General features: G+C 30.8%; 1 protein-coding gene across 8 annotated transcripts in view; it reads right to left on the bottom strand.

Moving 5' to 3' along the window:
* LOC139484754 (E3 ubiquitin-protein ligase PDZRN3-like) overlaps positions 1-24,516 on the bottom strand; it is a 130,716-nt gene that overhangs the window by 29,750 nt on the left and 76,450 nt on the right. For all 8 annotated transcript variants that reach the window (XM_071268678.1, XM_071268686.1, XM_071268702.1 and 5 more), the window contains 2 exons: positions 12,584-12,804; positions 1,399-1,537 (listed from right to left, as the gene is read on the bottom strand). In XM_071268678.1, coding sequence (XP_071124779.1) covers positions 1,399-1,537; positions 12,584-12,804 — 360 coding nt within the window. The remainder of the gene's footprint in view (positions 1-1,398; positions 1,538-12,583; positions 12,805-24,516) is intronic.

Raw genomic sequence — 24,516 nt, 5'->3', positions numbered from 1 at the left:
CAATGTAATATATTTTTAGAAAACCAATGTTTACAGGATTTTTCAAAGAGATGGGAAAAAAAATCTTCAACTTTTTTTTTTTCAACTATGGCTATGACAGCCATCTTTGATTTCGATTAAGACCTAGAACCTAAATCAGCTTCTGTCCAATCCCCATTTCCCCCTGAACTTATTCCTTTTTAATCTTTCATGAAACATATGGTCTTCAATAATGGACAAGATCCTGGATGGTTGGCTGTGGATGACAGAGCAAATATTGTCACTAAAATTCAATCCTTAATGCCAAATACTTGACAAAGTTTATTATTTTTGCAAGTTATTTCCACTAGTATAAGTTTATTACACTATCACAATAAAAGATAAACTTTCATATTTTTCACAAGTTATAAAATATTTAGAACCAGTTTATAATTTCACCTTGCTTATTACATTTTATAAGTAATATACCTATTTATTCTCATCACACATTATGATTTGAAAACAATCACCCAACTAAAAATAATATTGTAATTTATTAATGTCTAACATCTAACTTTATATGAAATTTATTCATGGTATCAATTTTCAAACGAAATCTGTTGGTATCAAATTACATATTTTCTGTGCTAATGTCCCAAAGTGGTTTCAACTTAAACAGCATCTGTTTGTTAATGGTGAAAAAGATAAAATTTTAAATATGTGATGCAAATTAATTGATCGCCTGTGCTTTGGGGATTTCTGTTCAGTAATTTGCAAATTATAAAGTTTTTTTTAACATATTTTCCTCAATATTTGATCATTGTTAAAGCATACAACTACGAGAATTATTTCAATTGACAAAGTATATGAGTAATTCTATTTGAAAAAAAGTTTGCAATAACCCAAAGGGTTTTATTTTATTAGGACTTGATAATTTTTATTCTTGATAATTTTTTCTTATATCACTGTGCATTTGTTGAATACTTTACTTTCCAAACAGAACATGTTAGGTTAAAAATAAATTGTTGTAATTTTGGAGAAAAATTTCCTAAAATGAGATCTGTTGGAATTTAAGCAAACACAGATATAAGAAGATGAGGTATGCGTGCCAATGAGACAACTCTCCATCCAAGTCACAATTTATAAAAGTAAACCATTATAGGTCAAGGTACAGTCTTCAACACAGAGCTTTGGCTCACACCGAACAGCAAGCTATGAAGGGCACAAAAAAGTGAGTTTAAACGTTTTAATGGTACCAAACCTTCACCCTAATATCTGAACCAATAGTGTAACATCACAACATAGAAAGACACACTATAAAATATCAATGTATTGTTATAACTTTTGAGTTGTAAGAGCTAAATATGTTGAATGAATTCAATTACTTCTGTGATTTGAATAACTTTCCATGGAATCTAAATCAGTTTTAATTAAATATACCTCATATTCAATTTCATATGGTCGTTCTTCAAAATAAGCATCATCGTATTCCAATCCATGTGCCATTTCAATGTCGGTTAATCCCATTTCAGCACTAGGAGAAAATGCAACAGGTCTACGTGAAGCTGGTTGACATAATCTGCAAGACAGACAAAATAAATATTTATTTCTAATAAAGCACAAAACTCTAACAAATGTTGAATATTGAGATGGCAATTTGTACTTGTTTTTCTTTGGAATTACACACACAAATATATAAATGATATACCTTGCACATCATTATACAACAGATTTTTTTTTTATTTTTTTTATCAAGGATTTGTATAGTTACAAATCCTTGGTTTTATTCATATGTAAATGAAGACAACGGATTTGTATAGTTACAAATCACTCACAAGGCCTAGAAAATATTATTATTAAGAATCACCAAATTTGTTGCTTCCTGAAATATGGTTTCAAAAGCCATTTATTTTTTACAGGTTCTTGATAAAACCAATGCATGTTGATCAAATTGGTAATTAGAATATCAGAAACTGTACTAAACAAATGCCTGTTTTTTTTTTTTTAGAATTTAAGTCTTTCAAGTATCTACTGTAACATTCCAGGCAAATTTGTATAGTATCTGGATTTTCTCAGAATCTCTCATAGTGCTTTCACACTATATAATCTTACCACTAACATTGCAACTAATGCAAAACAAGTGCCGAAATAGTGCACAACATCAAAAATAATCTATTGTGTAACTAATTAAGTTCTATTTTTACCCTAATTTCTATTTGTTTACTAGTTTGCAGTGCATCATAAAAAAGAAATTTATTTATTTAAGTGGTTACTTAAAGTACATTCAGTGTTTTTCTTAGCTTAATTTTAGTACCACAGAAAAACTAAAGGAAAAAATAGATAAACTTAAAATAAGATGCTTCTTTCTTTACTTAAACCTAATTTTGATGAAATTCTATACAATTGAAGAAAATTAAAATTCCTTTAATAAATGCTACTGATGATGCTAAGGCAACAAAAAAATCACTTTGAACCAACTTTATAAAACAGCCAATAGACACAAAAATCTACACAAACTAATCATAACTTGATAAGGTCAGTTGACACAGTTGGGTCGAACTCATTGAAGCCCTATGGCTTGATAGGTACAGAAAGTAAGATTTACTTGTAACATATCTGAGTAGGACTATATAAATTAGCTCAGTGGTGGGCCTTGTCAATATTTAAAAGTGAAACATTGTTACCAAATAAGTTCCTTTTCAACATTTCTTATTTGATATACCTGTATACATTTTCTACAAAGCAATTAACATGATTAAAGAAATAGTTTCTTTTTAATTTAATCTGAATATTCTAAGTAAGTATTATCAAATACTGTGTTACATACTTTAAATAAACATTTGTTATAATTTTCATAGTTCTTCTTTAACCCCTAAATTTCACAGCAATAAGGAAACATGCAACATTAAGCTACATCTTGATTGATTGATTAATCTGTGATTGCTTTACACTGCATTAGCAAAAAAAGGCTATATTTGGTCAGCACATAAATCTTTTAAAAAACTCAAAAATTTAACATCAAATATGTGGCATTGGACATTAAAATAAAATAAGAATAAATCTTTGAATAAATGAGACATGTCTATATACATCAGTGAGACAGCAAACCAACAACACAAAAAGAGACATTGTCTTTATACTGTGCATTTATTATTCATATTGCAATTGTTGTAAGACGACAAAAAAATAAAAGATTTATTATTGTAATTTTAGTACACATACATGTAATTAATGTTACCAAAAATTTAATTGAAAGTACTAAAGTAAATGCAATATTAATCCCATCACATGTATGCAACAATAAAACAAATAATTTTGAATTCTCAGTTATTAAGATTAAATTATAAGGAAATAAACACAGAGATAGTCATGGAGGATAATTAGACTGACACAAAAATTACATAAAAGTTATATAAATTGGGTAATATATTTTTTTAATATTCAAAGCTATAAAGATGCAAGTTAGGAGTATTTCCATAACTCTTGTGTTAGCATTACATCAATAATGTAAGTTATGGTTCCTTACAATTAGTCTTTGACCTGTAACTTAATGAACTGTGCAACTTATTCAATTATCTTGGAGAAAAAAAAGCAATTGCCCGTCTCAATGAACTAGTTATATTTTTCTTCTTATTCATTCAATAATTGAAAGTCATTTTCCTTCTTATCTATTCAATAATTTAAAGTCATTCTTAATACTTAATAATCCCTCTCACTATTCTTTATATTGTGAAAGTTACTCATATTTATAACTGTTAATAAAAAAAAAAGTAAGATAAAATGTATACTGTGTTCTAAAGCTTGCAGACCTGAGAAGATACTCATACAGATGGAATGTAACTGTGATATGTTATTATTATATTCACAGGTTTCTCAGAAATGCTTAAACTTAACTTGTCACTGACAGGACTCTCAGCGGTCCAAACAGTGCTGAAAGGGGTTCCCCATAGTACATAAGCAGACAGTTAAGTGTAAAGACATTACAGTAAACACAAAAAGATCATGAGAAAAACAATTTTTGTTATCCGGCACACAAATGTTATACATTGAAAACTGATGGAAAACACTTCTGTGCACACCTTATATATGTATATTAAATAGAGCTTTGTAACAATCTTTTAAGAAAACTGCAATGCAAAATTATACATATTATGTCTAAACATCTCTTTTTTTCCAAATCAAACTTTTTCCTCCCATTTATGTTTTCTACATGGCACATCAATATTCTAGTAGGTTTACCTCTGCATTTTTTAATAGCTGTTACCTACATCAACTTTTTTTTATAATTGGATGAAATTGTATGTATATATTAAAGGGGCACTATAGCTACGAGATATATAAAAAATCTAAAGTTTGATTTTTGTTTGTTTAATCAATAATGAAAGTGAACAAGTGAAATAACAATTCGTTTTTTGCAGCCAAAAAGGTTCAATTTTGTCAAATTACGCTAAGAAACATTGATAATTAGTTATTCACTTGCAAGTGAACGAGTCAACCTCTTTAATATTCATATATATATGTGAACTTTAATTTAACCCCTAGCTAGAGATTGACAACGCATGCATTGTATGTGTACTGGTTATTCAAAGAAAATGAATGTCAACAATGAAAGTAAAACTACGGCAAATCATTTGATTACTAATTCGATGCACATAAAATCATTCTTATACCGTTAAAAGCAATGAGAAACATCTATTTTTAATCTATAAAATAAAATCACACAGACCTATAAAAATCCAATTGCACGTGTTGGTTTAATCTATTTATATCTTTACTTATGTTTACATCGCTTATATGGTCATCTGAGGTCAAATCAATAGTTAATTAGATGGCGTCTGGACTAAAATACACACGAAACGAACCTATATATTATCTACCCTATGCTCTGTAAACTGTTTATTTTTTACTTTTGATAATTTGGATAAATGTTTTACATTGTTATAAATCAAATATGAGAATTTGAGTCAAATCGGTGACCATGAATTTGACATACAAGAGTGCACACACTGAAATGTCTCGCCTTCTTTACTAATCATTAATATTATGTTGATAGTCCTAAGTATAAAGCTTGATTACAACTGTCACATAAACTTAACATTAACCAAGATAGCTAAACAAAGACCAATGAACCATGAAAATGAGGTCAAGGTCAGATGAACCATGCCAGGCAGACATGTACAGCTAACAAAGCTTCCATACAACAAATATAGTTGACCTATTACTTATAGTTTAAGAAAAATAGACCAAAACACAAAAACTTAACACTGTGCAATGAACCGTGCAATTGATGTCATGTCAAATAAAACCTGCGGGACTGATATATAGATCATAATATATTTCCATACACCAAATATAGTTGACCTTTGGCATATCATATTAGATAAAAAGACCAAAACTTAAAAACTTAACTTTAACCACTGAACCATGAAAATGAGGTCAAGGTCAGATGACATCTGCCCGCTAGACATGTACACCTTACAACCATTCCATACAACAAATATAGTAGACCTATTGCATAAAGTATGAGAAAAACAGACCAAAACACAAAAACTTAACTATAACCACGGAACCATGAAAGTGATGTCAAGGTCAGATGACATCTGCCAGTTGGACATGTACACCTTCCAGTCCTTCCATACACCAAATATACTAGCCCTATTACTTATAGTATCTGAGATATGGACTTGACCACCAAAACTTATCCTTGTTCACTGATCCATAACACTCTGACGGGCATGAGGACCTTGCAAGGTACGCACATACCAAATATAGTATCCTATTACGTGTAATAAGAGAGAATTCAACATTACAAAAATCTTGAACTTTTTTTTCAAGTGGTCACTGAACCATGAAAATGAGGTCAAGGACATTGGACATGTGACTGACGGAAACTTCGTAACATGAGGCATCTATATACAAAGTATGAAGCATCCAGGTCTTTCACCTTCTAAAATATAAACCTTTTAAGAAGTTAGCTAACGCTGCCACCGTAGCCGCCGTAGCCGTTGGATCACTATCCCTATGTCGAGCTTTCTGCAACAAAAGTTGCAGGCTCGACAATAAAAAAATGGCACAGCAATCAATGATTGAAACAATTGAGCAAATTATGCAAACTTCTATACAGAAGTCTGTCTGCTAAAAATCTTCATCTTCCCTTTGTTGTCTACTCTACCTGATCTATATTCAAACAATGGCTATCTATGTAATAAACGTAAGTTTTTATTTAGGTTTCCTTCTATCCTTCATAGAGGAAGAGGTACGAAAGATATCAAAGGGACAGTCAAACTCATAAATCTAAAACAAACTGACAACGCCATGGCTAAAAATGAAAAAGACAAACAAACAGCAGCTTATGTGTTTTTTCCCAAACAAAACGGAATGATGTTCAACAAACTTTTTGACAATGAAAATCAATGTATGTGTTTTATATCTAGCATGAAAAACAGACCTTCAAGTGTCAACACTGCCATATTTCAGAGATGTATTCCCAAAGGTTTTAAAGTTATAAAGCTTCCAAATCTTTGGAATTCCACAATTTTGTTTACCAATAAACTCAGAAATCAAATTTAAATGCATTAAATCGATATGATTTAATTTAAATTACAGTGCAATATATATGTAAAAATAACAAATAATAAAAGTGATTGGACCTCCAAGTCCAAACGAATTACTAATGTGTTAATCACTTATACAACTAACCATTATGTGAATGATTGAAGTTTGGAGGAATGACCCCATGGTCAATGTGGAGATGTTTATTTGTTAACCAAAGTAAACAGTATCTTAAAATAATACTGTGTTTGTTCATATCAGTGATTCCATCAATTCTGAGTAGAACTATGAATAGGTGTTATAAATGCATATGATGAAATGAGAAAATATTTAGCATGTGATGGTGCTTTCATTAGGTAAAAGCAAACACATGCTGACCCTGTTTCTCAAATCATGTGCCTGACACTGTTAAATGAAACCAGTGGCGGATCCAGATCTTTTTGTAAGGGGGGCCTGCTCCTGTTACGCATCAGTGATTCCCCAACAATCAACCAAATTTTTCCCACGAAAGGGGGGCCTGGGCCCCCCTGGATCTGCCCATGGAAAGTAAAGATTTAAAAAAAAAAATTATTATTATATTCAATCTTTCTGAGCATCTGAGATCACCCCCAGTATTCGTTTGGGTTTGTGTTCCACAGTCTTTAGTTTTTAATGCTGTGTTTTGTGTACTGTTGTTTGTCTTTGTCTTTTTTTAGCCATGACGTTTAACTCATACATTTGAAGGACTCCATTTGGTATCTTTAGCTCTTTTTTAACATCATAAGGTATACCAGTTTATCTGCACCACATAATTTAAGTGCTTGAACAAAATTTGTCTATCTTGTACATATGTAGTTCTTTTCTGTTTGTCTGTGTGTTTCTATCTCCTCAGTAGTCTGTTTGCAGCATGGCCTGACCACAAGTGCAGGTCAGGGGGTGATTTATGGTATCTAATAATGTTAACTTAAACATTAATCCCCTTTTGGAACAATCAAGTTTCTACCTTTTTGAAAGAAAAACAGTGATTGTAGCAGCATATGTTTTCACAATTCCTGTAACTATGGCAACGTTACGATACTTACCAATAAGTTACAACATCTTTTGATGCCAAACTTCAAACTGTGAGGGATGGGTTAATAATTATCTAGTAATTCCAAACTTCACATGTACAATATAGTAGAAATTTATTTCTATGGGGAGTTAATACCTCTCTAATACATTCCAAATGAATTTTGACAGATTTGGGTGTAGGATGGTATAAAGGGGAAATTAATAATTGTCGGCAGTAATACCCCAATTAATCATTAGTAATTAGTTTTAATACAAAAATCTTTACATGAGGAAGTAACTGCTTCACTGAGAGATGTGATATTGCTGTTCAAAGAAGAGAATGTGGTTATGTATCTAATCAATTCCATAGAAAAGAAATGAACAGAAGTGAATAACTTTAAACTACTACTGACTCAGTGAAGACTGTCAAAGGACATTGAAAGGTTGACAAGTTAAGATATACGTCTTCTCACATTAGGCCTATGTCACATTCTAGCGCCTTCAATGAATCAATGAAAGTTGATACACCAAATATAATCCCTGTGAAACTGACACCACAGTCTTAGTCATAATTCTAAGACTGTCACATAGCGTTTTAATACTATTGACTTTTCTCCTAAAATAATAGAACTGTCTTCTTTCTGTGAGACTTGTCATAATTAATTAATGAGCCCTTTGGTTCAATTAACATTTCCTTCATAAAAGCTATAGAGAATCTTTGAAAGGGAATTTTTCTTCTGTGGACAAAGTTCCATTTTTAAATGTCATTATCTGTATCCGAGAGATCAATTAACGATAAATAATTTGAGTAACCTTGTATGGTGTGCTTTATACCCCTTGTGGTTTAAACCCCACATGAAGTTTGATACTTATCATATAAACCTGCTGTCAGAAATTTCTTATAAAAAGTTGAACAATGCTACTATCAATGTTGTACCAACATTCTGTGGTTGATAAAAATGTTATGCAATGCTACAAAAAACTATTTTTTTATGATCTGTTTATGTTTTCATATTTTTTATATTGTTCCAGAGCATATAACTTGATGACAACGATTCCAGATGCAATTGTGTCATGCATATGGAAATTGGTACATATTAATCATATATTTTTATACACAAAGTTAAACTGTCAGAAGAACAGCATCACAAAGCAGATGATTCCTTCCTTTGTAAAAAATAATCTGAATAAAAATTGACTCCTAAGTCATTTTGTAACCTTGACCTTTCATTTGTGATCATGAAGTTACATTGGACAAAGGCTTTCCCAATTGTCAAGCATTGGGCATGTTTGATGAAATGAGACTTACACATTGAAGTGGGTCTCATTGGGGTCTAAGCGTGACGTGGGATGGCCGATTTTTTGTAAGCGTGACACGTGAAAGTCAAATTATTTTGGCGTGAAAACAGGAAATGAGGTCTTGCAGGACCCGGGAAATGACAAAAAAATGAGAATTGCTTACGTACATAGTGTAAGCGGGATACGGGAATCTGACAAATCAGTAAGCGGGATCCGGGATCAGAACCCCCCCCCCCCCATGAGACCCTCATTGAATCCTAACATGCTTTAATCTTATGAGTCATATTGTGACACCTAAAAGTTTCAAACACTCCATGTTTAGAATTAAACATCTTGACCATTAACAATGTAATTAAATATGATTCAAGCACTTCCAAAGGCTAAGACAAGAAAAAAGTTTGCAGAAAAGATAACATGCACAACTAAGAGGTCATGTGACCTACAAGAGAGCTGCAGATGGAACCACAAATAGACAGACATTTAGTAAAACTATATCAGAAATATTCGTGAAAAAATTTAAACATATTGAAAATCATGGTTTAACCATAAAAAAAAATCTCAAAAATATAGATATTATATCTGTTGCCTATGTTGTAGGTATATACACAGAAACTCCAGTCAAAAAGTTAGAAGAACATGACCTTCATCTTCAACAATGGGTATTTTTAGACTTTATGGATCAAAAATAAGTCTGACAGAAATGTTACAGCTGTCTGATAAATAAGAAATGTAATGGAAGGTAGCAAACTATATTAATAGTTCACAAACTTGATTATACATTAAACTTTTGATATGTATCATTTGCAGAAGATGGATAACTTCCTTGCTAGGTTAAATCTGTCTGTGTATATGCTAGAACTAATTATAAACAATGTGTGAAAGTGCAATGTCAGTTAAACTTGAAGCAAATGCCCTGCTACACTTTAAGAGTTGATATTTTTGTAGCACAATGCTTATATACTGATAACAGCATACACCAAACACCCATTATGCCAAAAGTTTGGAAAGTTAAAAGAATATATGACAAGTGGGAAAAAAACTGCAGCAATCTGTTTGGTACAAGAGGGGGAACCTGCTGGTATGAAGAGTGAACAATGAAAACCATTTGAAAGAAACCATCAGGTCTACAGTACTATTCAAAATATAAACACTGCTAAGACATCAGCCTGAAACATTGGTAGCCTAGCTGCACTCATACTAAGATTATGTCATTCACTTCACCATTTATTTTTAGGTCTTTGGTAAACCTTGTGCACTCTTCTTTCCTTAATCATCTATGACTTTGAACATAGTACATCAATTTAAACTCTCCGAAACTATTAAAATTAAACAAAGAAATATGCAACAGCAACAAGAAGAGTTATCTAGATTCATTAGATACAACCAGAGATAGAAACATTATGATTGCACCTCTGGTTTCACATTGATGTAACCAAAAATTACCTTAAACAGATGATTGCACCTCTGCATGGTTTTACATTGATGTAACCAAAAATTACCATAAATAGATAATTTCACCTCTGGTTTCACATTGATGTTACCAAAAATTATCATTAACATATAATTGCACCTCTAGTTTCGCATTGATGTAACCAAAAATTACCTTAAACAGATGATTGCACCTCTGCATGGTTTTACATTGATGTAACCAAAAAATTACCATAAATAGATGATTGCACCTCTGGTTTCACATTGATGTAACCAAAAATTACCATAAATAGATGATTGCACCTCTAGTTTCACATTGATGTTACCAAAAATTGACTTAAAAAGATGATTGCACCTCTGGTTTCACATTGATGTAACCAAAAATTACCTTAGAAAGATGATTGCACCTCTGCATGGTTTTACATTGATGTAACCAAAATTACCATAAATAGATGATTGCACCTCTGCATGGTTTTACATTGATGTAACCAAAAATTGACTTAAAAAGATGATTGCACCTCTGGTTTCACATTGATGTAACCAAAAATTGACTTAAACAGAAACTTTATATGACAGACAAATGCACATACTGGCACACAACTGGCAAACATATATCTTAGACATCGTAAATGAACATCACAATACATATAAGAGATAACTGAAAATACCAAAATATAAGACAGTACAACAGACTACACCCAACCTTCAATGCCAGACTAACAATGAATAACAAATGATCCAGATAGTACTTGTGCAAAAATGTTGTCCAGTTAAACTTTTTGGTGTTCACACAAACCTCTCCCTTTGTCTATCTATACCAAGTAATACACAACAAAGAAAATTTGCACAGTGCTAAACAAACATTGTTCAATAATGCAAGCCAACCTAACGAACCTTTCTCTATCTAAAATGTTATAATTGAAGCTCTGGAACCAGATGCACTATGTGTTTCCTCTATATCTATTATTTATTTGATAATTAATTGTAGTATTATTTATATTATATACCATCAATTCATCATGTGGAAAATATTTGTTCTAGATCAGTGAAAAATGACAAAAACTTGAAGCAGAAGACAACTGACAAAAATGTCTGCCTACAGTCTCACGAAAATAAATGTGCAGATGTTATATAAAATATCACAACATTAATAAAGTAAATGAAAAATATATGTGTCAACAGTTTTTTGATATATGAATTATCTAATGTGATATATATTTATTAATATATATAATTTTGAAACCCAACAGCTGCCTTTCAGGTACATTTTAGTATATCATAAGTCTACAGCAAGGCATGACTGATCACACAAAACCACAACTAAGAGGTTGATAATAAAAAGAAGAAGTTATTGACTCAAGGAAACTGACAATAAGGATTTGAACTAGACTGGAACCTGAATCATTTCACCTCATGGGATCACTAAAATTCATAACAATGTCTTATAGCGGTAAAAAAAAAGGTAGAAAAGGTATGTCTATTGAACAACTTAAATGAAGGAGACAGTCAAAGATCGAAGTAACAATGGTCTTGAATGTTAAGTGACTGGCACTGACTAATATACTTCACTTACTGGCCACTTACCAATTAACCACTTTGACTCCACATGACATGCACTTCAAAATGTCAAACTTGTTTTGTAAATAATTTACATCAATTTTCCAGTTCTTTTTATATGTAAAATCAAATTTAACATAGTTTAAGCTGTCAGCCAAATAAATTTAAAGTAATTTGAATGACAGATATTTGAATTTTTATAATTTTCTGTCCGAAAATGATTATGAACAACTAATATTCAATTACTCACCAAAATAGTCAAATTGCTGATCATTTCATCTAACAATAGCCAAAAAATTCCAAGCAATAAAATGTTTTCACTATATACATTTTGTACTACATTTTCAGAGAATGATAAATCTTGTTGTTGGTAAAAAAATTTCAAAGCGTTAAAAAAAAAAATCTGTTCTTTATATGTGCAATTATCTTTTACAAGTGAAACTACTGATGAAGTATTTCCTCTCATTGGGTTCCCATTTTCCTGGATTACAAATATCTGATTTCTTAAGTAAGTCTAAATTTGAAGCTTGTATTTACACAGTTTACATCAATGGGCTACAACTAGCTAATTTTGTGCTTATTCTGTGGTCTAAACAAACAACAAAATCCATGAAAATTGACACCTCATGAATAAATATATTTTCCTAGTATTTTAGTCAAACAAAGTTAAGCCTTTCTTAAATCAGACTCACAACCCAACTAATCCCAATGAGAAAACTTGTGCTTTAGTCTTAAATAATGTTAATGTAAATGAACTTACAAATTTGAATTTATTCCATACATGGGAGGAGTTGGAGGTCGAATAAATCCATATATTTCTTCTTCTGTTTGTGTTCCTATGGATACCATAGTAGGAGTTCGTGATTTCATTTTATTTTTATTTTCCCTTCGTAAAACCTCCACAACTATAGGTTCTTTGGCTGTTCTGAATGCTTCGACTGCTTCGTCGTGACTTGACTGTGAAAGATCTTGGCCATTGACCTAAAAAAAACAATAAAACAAAAGATATATATTTTGGAAACAAATTACTCCTTTATCAAGTGTCAAATAGGTTAATGGAGAAAAAAACAATGACAACTGCCTTTTAATTATTTCTTTGAAGCTACAAAAAATCTTGAGTTAAGTCTTTAAAAGTCTTAAAAAAACTCATTTATACCTAAGCTTTTCTTCCTCGACATTTTTGTTCGCATAACATACCAATGTAACAATGCAACACCAGCCTCCATTACCTGATAGCTTTTTTAAACATACTGACAAAGCTTGATGTAAAATTATGCAAATTTCTGTGACATTCAACAAAAAATCAATGACCTCTGTTAGCAGGATGCTTATATAACCATATTTCACAATCACAGTTCACTGCATCTCTCTATACATGATTTGATTAATGCAACTTATAGCAATTTTTTTTATATTATTTTTCTTGACAATAGGAAAAGTTAAACCAACAAGCAACTAGTTTTATACATGTCAATCTGATGTTCTTACTGTCTTGATAATGTCTATGAATGACATAACATTTTGTTTTCTGCATAAAAAACGGAATACAGAAACTGTTGGTAGGTGATACAGAATAACTTTATCAAGATTATTTCCTACATTCAAGATTTATTTCCCCTTTCTTGAGATATCTGCTTTAATTGTTTATTAAAAGATGTACATTTATCACTAAATAACCAAAATATATAAATGAAATTTGATGATTTAAATAACTGCAACTTGCCTGTTGAAGAGTTACAGATAGTTCATATAAATTGGTTGTCATACCAATATGTAAGATTCATAAGTATATGACATTACAAGTCTTGAGAAACTTAAGCATTATCTTCCCTTAGCACTGTTTTACTTCTTTAATGCCATGTCACGTTAGACATTTGAACACATCATTGTGAATCATGCTTTAAATAAAAGTGAGAAAATCTTGTCAAATTTTATAAATTATCAATACTCGATATTGTCCATCATTTTCTGGTAAAAAACCTGTACCAGAGTTCATCAGTAAAGTACTCCGATTTTTTATTGATTTCCCCCCTATTTTATCTTATTCTCTACCAAACATCTGGTTCCATAAACTGTGCTGAACAAATTATCTATGACAAAACATTCACAAGAGACTATTCTCTGTTAAGTGGACATATGCTACACATCTATGATGATGTACTAAGATAAGGAGACATCTGTTTAAAAAAAAATGACATGTTTTTTATTGTCCTCATGGCTTGTATTCTGCATGTTGACTTCAGTCTTTATATGTTTACACTGATCCATAGCATGTAAACATCTCTTTTTCAGATGTAAGGACAACATAGGATTTTTTGCCTCTGTCCTGTTTCAATTTTGCATTTAATACATTTCACATAAATATTAAATATGAAAATGATGATTAATTTTCTTGTTTATATCTCATTATCCTCTGCTTTTATTTTTATTACATAACTACAATGCAAAAATAAACCATAATCAAGACATCAAAGGAACTCAAATAGTACAGCGTAGTGCTCTATTATGAAGCTAAAGGCAGGTGCTACCAGCACTTGGACAAGTCCTCAGAATATCAATCAGACTATATGAATGACTGGTCCTATAAAACAGATTAAAATTCTTCGATCTCCTGCAGATTTGTTCCCATTAAATTTGTATTGATTTCATTTTTCTTTTGAATTTTACACACTGACAAAATCAAAAGAAAATGAATTATCATGATTCCAAAGAGATTATTCATATAGTATGGTAGTAATACTTTCATATTAATTGAACTTTTAATTAATATTGCAGAAGAAAGCCCAGCATCATCCCATAGGAAATAACTGCTTCTAAAAATTTTATGACTCCAGTATACTTAGCTATTGTACAAAAGCAAGTGAGAAAAATTAAGAGCAAAATCAGAAAGTCAGATATGAATAATTTAGTATCCTAGCAGAAAATTGCTATGTAAAATGAACTGAATTTTCTATGACAGTGTTGTGTTTACCTCCACACAAATCTCTGTGCGACAGTTAAGACTGTGACCTGACAGTTTGGAAAGCAAAGAAGTACTGTATAACCAAGGACTCAGATACAACCAAAAAGCCTAAATAAGAATTGTCAAATTTGTCTTAAATCTATCTCCCCTTTAGATTGCAAGCTTATACTTTTTGTTAGATCATAAAATTGAACAGGATCTGAGCTACAATTTGATGTCTGAGTCAAGAATACATGTGGATCATTTTTCCAAAATTGAGTCTTGCTACATTGAGACAATCACATGGTGAAAGCAAACAAAAACCTTCCTATTATATCAATCATTATCAATATTACAATAGGTGCCAATTTAGTTGCTTTAACAACATGTTCCTGTATATTTTCAATAATTTTTCATTAAATCTATGATTCTGAAGATACATGATTCCTTTTATTATTAATATTTATAAATATCAGTCAAAATACAGGATTAAATAAAAGCAAAATAAAGAATAACTTTGCAAAAAGCACTATTAGAAGGATGAAATTACCAACGAAATCTCAGCACATTAATCCAATTTTTTTCGCTGCAGACAGTCAAGTTTTATCCTTTGTGATGAAGGAATTTGAAATAGATCAGATTATAATACTTTGAGCAGTACATCTTTTTGAAGATGCTCCTTCTCACAGCAGGAATTTATAGTTCTTTTCAATTCCTGCATGAAGCAGGCCATTAAATTGTATAATATTTACATATCTGTATAAACAATCAGCAAGGTTGTGATCACAGAGATTCTGGTTCCTATAGTAACCAGGTGGTATAAGGCAAAATCTTTAAGACATTTTTAATTCAATGCATACATTACACAAATTATTCAATAAACAGGAAATGCCAAAATAAAACTAATTTTTATCAAATGGTAGACTCAAAGAAGAAGCTTAGCTGATTAAAAAATTTAAATGCATGTCTGCAATGCCTTATAAGATTATGTCCTGGTTTGGAATTGTTATTATCGACAGATGGAGCTACCGTCAAAAGAATTGATAATATAATACTTCCTCCTATATTTATAAGAGAATAAAAGCCAAAAATCATAAATTACAGAATCATGCCAATATCCTAACCAGCCTGAATATGACAGATTTGTAAATCAGAAATATTTGGTTTGGGGGTAGAAAGATATTATTACAAATAAAGACATGAATCAAAAAGCTTTATGGTACCTTTACTTTATTAAACCAGTGCCACGTGTTGAATATTACTGGAATTATCTTTTATTTTTTATATTTCTGTTTTGTCATGTAAATTCAAATTTATACAACTAGCCAAATGAATCATTTACTTTCTTATTCACCCGCCACTTAAGAACATTGAATCATTTGGAATCCTTACGTCAAACTGTCAAAGACGACAATTTTCCCCTATGTAATCAACAACTATTAAAACCAAAACATAATGATCACATGCTTCTGTATTCAACAAGAATCTCGGCTTTTTGTGGTAGCTGTAACAATCAAATATAAGGCGTTATTGATTCTTTTAACCCTCGTAATGTTATCATCTTCTTAGCATCACTTCATAATTGTCTTCTTAGATTCAGTGTAGTCGTTCATCCCTACATTCCATGATCTTCCATTAGAATCTGTGACAGTTTATGGTACCATTTTCTACAAGGAGCTAGGATCTAATGACACCTTAATAATCCCATGGATGCTTTCTGGATCATAAAGCTAAATGTGCTAGGTAATAACGTGATGTTGATTACAGACGTTACATTTCACTCCTTATAAGTTTCTTTCCTTGTGGAACTGGGAGGTCAATCCTGATCAATTTTCCAATATTTCCATTGATGTTAAATTCTAGGTAGGAGTCGAATTATAAGAAATGGATAAGAAAATAATTTTGTACTTTTTACCATAGGAAATCTGTTTTTAGAAAGATCAAAATAGATAAGAACCAATGTACTTTTGTGTTATAATCTCTCAGAGACATTTGTTTCTCCCTTTAACATATAATGGTACTAAAAATAAAAAGTCTAAATGGTATGACAACATTTAAGCCCAAAAAAATACTACTACAACTTGCACGACTCAGTAGAATACAAAAAAATGTGATATTTTCCAATTATTATTATTACAAAGTATAATTTTTTTCTGATAACTAGGAGAAATCTTGTCTGCCGAAGACAAATTTTAGCCACTAACAACTTTTACCTACTGCCGCTGTTTGAAAATATGGTTATTTAAACCTGATATAATACTTTTTCATCAGGCACTTATTGAAGTTGACATTTGATTCCTTTAAACTGCTGTATATATACAGTGAATGTAAGCAGTCGTATTGTAAGTCTTATGCTTTTATTTTCTACGCTTCCGTTCATTTCAATTTTATTGACCTTTTTGAATTTATAACATAATTTACCTCATACTTATATAAAACAGATTATGTATGCAGTTAATTGCATATTACAAATTCAATTTTGTTTCCATTATTGCAGAATAAAATTTTCTACTTTTATATTAACAATTCTGACTTAATAACTTTTTAATAGCTGACATACATACAGTATCAATAGAAAAGGTAATAAACCTTGAATATTTTAAGAAACTCGGTCTATCAAACATTTGAAATTAAAAAAATATCAAAATGAAAATTATTTTTATTTGTATTTATATATGAACGTAAGAAATATATCACTGTACCTCTTAAATCCATCCTTTAATACTTTTATACCCAATTAATTCCACCAAATCATAAAGAAAAGTTTCTTAATGCACTTCCTTTAAATGAAGAAAATAGAAAACTGTCTGTTCGACCACCTGCTACAAACTGACTTTAACTAGCTTAAAAATCCTGTTTTACATGATAAACAGCGATTCACTCCCATTATTGGCTACAATCACACAATGTCATTATCTTTTGACTAAATCCTCTGCTACAGTGTCGATCGGGGATATGATCAGGGATATATACCCATACCACTAGTATTGACGATATATCAAAAGTATTCAATTTCCATTGACGGACGAGCATAGAGGCACGGTCATCCTCTCTATTATTGATCATTGTAAGTCCGAAACATCAATATTTGTTAGATTTTCCCTCATTGTATGTTATTAATTTCCGTATTAATTAAATACTCCCGACAAAAGCTTTAACAGTGTCCTGCCTTCTTAACAAAACTCTGGGAGACTTTACAATAAATCAATTTTAGATTGTTAACAATTTGAAAATACAACACATAATTTACTATGAAGTAGGACAGTTAATTTACTAAGAAGTTTTCAAAATATTAAACTTATTTGCCCTGCAAACTTCAATTTCCCAGCTGGTTATAATTCTTCATTTGTACATTGAAGATAAGCTCTGAAAGATTATTATAAAGTTTCTAGCAAGACCATAAGACTGGTTTTACCCAACGCTCAAGTCAAATAAGCACAATCAAAAGCTTTACTTTCAATTGTGCTCAGCTGTTCAAAAAGACAGTGTTAGCATGAACTTTGTGTTGAAGAAAAAAATTAACAATAATTACAAGGTATTACCCTTTCTGATGGTAGTAAGCATCAATTTGACAGCAACAAAGCAACTTAAGTTAACTAAAATAGACATATAGTGGTCACTAATACAAGTGGTCACTAATACAGCCCACATCAATGAAGAATGTCTAGACTTACTAGTTAATAATACATGTATAACCAAGTCCAGCAATAAAACTAAGAGCACCATTCCATTGCTTTTGGTTTTGTCATGTGCGTATAATGATTTTGTGTCCTGAATTATTACTATATTGTTGCTTTCCAGTGGATTCTGGTTCAAACAGCGACTGAGGTTTTACTTACTTACAAGATTTCACACTCTCAAATTAAAATCAACTAAACCTTGAAATTTTCTTGAAACTACATTTTTTAATTACTTACGTGATAAAAAAATGTGACATTCTATTGGAAAGACTGCTCATTATTGAAGGCCGTCAGTGACCTATAGTTGTTAATGTCTGTGTCATTTTGGTCTTTTGTGGATAGTTGTCTCATTGGCAATCATACCACATCTTCTTTTTTATATTTGCCAAGTCAAAAATGTTGTATTTGTGACAGACTTTAAAAATCATACACCAATTTGCTTTAAATAAAATTCAAGTGGAGACATTACTTTTTATAGAACAAAGAATCAAATACTTAATTTGCGTACCTTTATCATGAGACATATATATTCTTTGATATCCTTTCTAGTTTTCAGCCCTGAAAAGTTGCATGACCATCCATACTTAATTTCATCAGGTGTTTTCACAATTTATAGCGTTTTAGACAAGAAAATTACTTTTAAATACTAAATCCTCAAATTCACTTAAATATTTGCCCCAGTCATCAACATGGCATTTCTGTCAGGTAATTTTTATAACATAATACCTGGATTGTATATTTTACCTACTCCATATCTACCTTGGGGTCACTTTCCTTCTGTATTTGGTCGATAAGGGTCATCGAAGGCTATGAAAGTCCTTTGCATTTTTACATTAAGTTAATAAGTGATCAATAAAGAGGCTATTGTAGTAAGTGCCCTAGATCTTATATTCTCTGATATTGAAAATTCATTTTTGAGACAGTGATCAAGCAACACAAAAAAATTAAGACAACTATAGTATTTTTTCTCACTATGGTAGTTAGAGGACATACTTTATAAACTTGAAATGGACAGCTGAATTTGTCAATAAACAGACAGTTCTAGTAAATCTATGCTAGTGTGAGTGATTTGCATATAAATTTTGTTGGGAAGGAAACGATGGTGTTCAACATAAATTCTTAAGTAAAATCAAAAAGGATTATATTCCCATAAATCTTTTAAAGAACAATTGTATACAATGCACCAGACTTCCAACTTCAAATAATTTGAACAAAAGCAATTAACTGAAACGTCTATCTACCTTCAGGAAAATACATTTAAACAAAGGCAAATTTTTTTAATCAGCACGAAGGATATAAATTTCTTTTCTATTGGACACCATTTCCCTTTTCTACTAGAAAAATCATGCAACAAACACCTACTCTATTCAATATCTGAGAATTTATTGAGGAAACCTACATTAAATCATATCTAACTTCCAGATCTCACAGAATTTTAATTTCTCTACATGTCATTTAAACTATCGTGATCATGATGATGGTCTACCAACAAAAATTTACCCTTTCCTGATTAGAACTATTTTTGGTCTACCTGCAATATCAAGTGTCTTTATTTCAAGAAGAATGAGGGCACAGGGTCAGGTCAAGTTTCTCTAAAAGATAATCTATTCACTGTAATATTTCATAGTCATGTCAGCTTAGTACTTACTACAAGTCATCTGGAGCTTTTTACAGCCTGTTCGCTTTAAAAGCTTTGCAAACTGTATTTGCAAACCATTCATTATTCCATTAAAAATCAATAGCCAATGAAAACTGTAAATGCCCTTTGAACTATATTTCCTGTCTGTGCTGTCAGTGACCTTCACCCTTAACCTAGTCTTCAGATCAATTAAATCTATGACCTCACCAAAGTGATTATGGTTAATAACTTTGCAGTTTCATAAGCACTTTTGTACATACTTGAACACTAGATTCCCCTTTTAAAAACTAAGCCCAACCCAAACCTTGGTCTCATGATTTCCAAACAGATGCTGCCAACTGATGGCAACTGCTTACATCCATGCAAAATGAAAACATGTTTAATTGTCTTTACTTCAAAATTCATTTATCGAACAAACAATTTATATCCATGAGTTTCTATGAAAGCTAGAAATGTATGTGATTTAACACAAAATTAAAAAACATTGTTTTTATTTGATCTTCAAAATAGACTTACAGAACAAAATTTTTAAAATAAACATAAAAATTGTTTATCAAACAACATGATAAAATCTAAGGTGCAGTTTTTCCCTATGCAATTTCTTGTGCCAAAATTTTACCAGGAGCGTTGAAAATTTGATAAGTGCTGCCAAGTAATGCTTCAGTAGTAAGAACTGCTACAAATATATTATTTTTTGGTACAAAAAGCCTCATCAATATTCATTCATGACAATCAAAGAGTTATATTATTGACTTTTGAACATGATCATGACTGGTCAGTTTAGGTCATATGTTAAAACTATATTTGCTGACTAGTTTTTAAGAACAAAGTTATGAAACTCTGAGCTCTGAGGCATTTTGATAAATATGTGCATCAAATGCAGTATAAATAATTGCTTTCTTACATTTTGGATTTGTGTTTTATTATCAAACTATTCAAAAATTAAAAATTAACTAAGCATTAAAATAAAACTTAAACTAAAGATTATAATACTGTATTGATAAGATAAAATCCAAAAAAAATAGATGGGCTTACTATTGAACTATCCCTGGAAAAGCCGAGTGCTTGTTGGCACAATTCCCCTACAAAACATTTGCTAGTCACAGTTCATTATGATCAAGTTCTTCAATATTCTCTATGTCCTATTTTTTCTGCCAGACTTATTAATTTAAACTACTCCTTGAGAAGATAAATCTGTTACATAATTCTCAAAGAAAGTTTTCACACCTATTCACTTTAAATATTTGTAGGATTTAAAACTTCAAACAAAATTTGTACCTGGGTCAACTTGAAATCTTTTAATATGGATTTGATCACATAAATAAATCATTACAGTATTTTCCTAAGCTGTTATTGTAATTTCTATACCTTATACAAACATTGTAGTTTATATAAACAGGTACTAACAATTGTATTTCATCTCAACATATTCTGTTGCAGTCAACAAATTACATGAACAAACAATTTAATAAAATCATGAACAAAACGCAATCATCTCTCACTTCCTCACTGTTCAGTATAAGAATGTAATCTGTTTATTAAGACCCTACAGTGTATACATATGTTGTTACCGGTAAACATGTAAGCATTACGATTTTCCACAAGCTATGAGATATGAGTTTTTGTTTATGTATTGAATGCCTCACTGTGACTTTAAGATGAAGAACAGCAGTAAAAGCACTGTTTCTTTGCTTTTTTCTTTTTTGCTGTGCATTTACTGATTAAGGATACTATTTGTATATACTTTTACAAACTATAAGCCTGATATCTATGATGAGTTTGTTAATAGCGCTGCCATACCATAATGGTACAATAAGTAATCCCATATACAGATATCTGATGAATCATGGGAGGATGACAGACAATCTACTTTAGTTAATGCTGGTATATAGATAGGAATCAGTGTGGATAGGAAAATCTTAGGGTATTTAAGTTAATAGGATGATTATAAAAAAAACTTCAATAATAAATATTTATCTTATTGAGTTTCTTCCAATATATCTAAAATTACTGAAGACGATGTTTTCTGAAAGAAAAAAAAACACTTTTGTACATTTCATTAATGTGTCTATATATATTTAAAAAAAAAAAGTGTATAAAATATCACTTTCTCATTTTACTTTTTGCAATGTCATGTAATGCAGTTTAGTATTAAAATATTGTAGTCACCAGGAGATGGAAAATATCCCTTTGATAGGTAAAAATATGAAATCAAACATAACATCAAAAAGAAACATTTACATCACTCTCTGATCCAATATCCACCTAATCTTTACCCCATCTCCAAGTTATACTCCCACAAACATGATCAAACTTTCCACTTTTGGACAACTTGATGGCGACAATGTGACCACAAGTTAACCACAGCTAATTAATCTAAAACCCGGAAATCCAAGCAAATCCAAAAAGGAATAATTCGAGCAAAAATAATTTTTGACAACTTAAATGGAATACAATTTCTTTCCTCTGAAATCAAAAGTATCAACTGTTTAATTGATTCATGGCATGGTTTTATTAGATTAGAATTTTATTAATCTAATCAAGAACCCATAAAGGGCATCATTTTACAACACAATATGATTGGAAAAAGCAAAACAGAAAACTATTTATATCTGATTTATTACTGTAAATGAAAGTTTTGAATTATTGTCATCAACTTCTAAACAGGTAAAAAATATCTCACTCCTGATTTAAACAGATTTTGATCATACCTTTCCGTTAAATTATTAAATATTAGTGCCATTTCCATTCTATTGCTTAAAGCTTATTTTAATGGCTTCCAATATTTGATGAAATTGGGCTGCCAATAGATCAACTTTGAAATCAAATGCAGGTCTTCTTCCATTGTTTGTCTGTTTTGAACTGTATCAAGCCCAATAATTGAACCATTGATGAAATGACACACAAAAAAAAAAAAAAAATCAAAGAACTCATAAGAGGAGTCAACATTTTAGAAGATCAGGTTGATTGTTTTTCTTGGTTGTTTTTTTAAAGCCTAATACAAATGTATCCCTACAAAAATACTGATCTTTTTTTTTTTGTAAAATTTTAATTGTATGTTGGTTGTATTTTAAGAAATTATGGACAATAAATTTTCTGGACTGTCTCCACAGATGTGAGATTTAATATCCAATATTTTAATTTTGCAGTGCATTCTTTTGTGAGTTTAACATCTGTTTTATTTTTTATGGCTTTAGACTGTGCATCGTGCACAATTTATAACACCTGTGAACATGGCTTATCTAGTAAATCAAAAGTTATTTTTAATTCTGTTTAAAAAATTTGTAGGTGTAGGATTTTCTGACGTGTTTTGCTTTATTGCAACTAATTCTTAAGACTCTTGGACAGAGTGGTACTTGATAATTCCACCTTCTTCAATCTTATGTAAATGTTTATCTTATAAGAACTTGTCTAAAAGCCTTTCCCTGAATCAAATATTGGTAATTTATTATTACACAATTAATAGTCCATTAGTCAATATTGGTTAACTATTATGGCCTAGACAAGTTCCTGTAATAGGAGGTATAACAGACAGGTATTTTGGTGTCAATATAAATGTATGGTAGTGGTTATCTGATGGCACAAAACAAGCAGTTGGTAATACTGCAATAAATAGGACCAATAAGTCTTTTACTCTTCCTAAACAAAAACCCAAACTTTTTACTTCATACATTCTTACGTCTCATTTTCACAGAAAATCTTGCATATGAAAAAATGCTGGCAAGTCATGAAGATTGCAGTACAACTATTAGGTCATTTTTCCCCAGTTTGCCATGTTATCAATACATGTACAAAAACAAAATACAATTTTATCTTACCTGATGAAAAATATATTTTTTCTGAAAACAATCGGATCAAAAAATCACCTCACAGATATGTGCACATACACTTAAAAAATGTAGGTCTCCTATAAATGAAAAACGTTGACAGGTTTTTAGAAAATATACAGTACAAATGTATATAATACAAGTTATAACTTGTTGTTTGTGCATGCTATATTTCTTTATACTGTTAAAAACAATTGCAAACAGGGGAGGAAACACAAATCAAAATAATATTGAAGCTGTCCTTTCTCATCAATTAAAATACCAGATCTTCCCACAGTCATCAACAAATATATGTGCATTATACCATAAAAATGATTTTTAAGAGTTTGTAATAACTTATATGACCTATTCACAACCACAGTAAGTTGTCACCTCCCATCGTTTCATATTCTTTTCAATTTTAAACTTCTTGGAGAGATATGAATATCAACCTGCACCTTACGCTTAAATTATCACTCCTTAATAATATATAGCACGAAAATAATCTCTCACATTTCAATTACACCTTTGTATCTTTCAAATATTGACCATTTGGAGTACTGCTTAACTTTAACAATTTCATGCCCCCAACCCTAACAGAGAACACTCTTATTCCTGTTTAAATAC

Source organism: Mytilus edulis, chromosome 1, assembly GCF_963676685.1.
Source record: "Mytilus edulis chromosome 1, xbMytEdul2.2, whole genome shotgun sequence".
NCBI lineage: Eukaryota > Metazoa > Mollusca > Bivalvia > Mytilida > Mytilidae > Mytilus > Mytilus edulis.
This window is presented reverse-complemented; position numbering and strand designations above follow the sequence as displayed.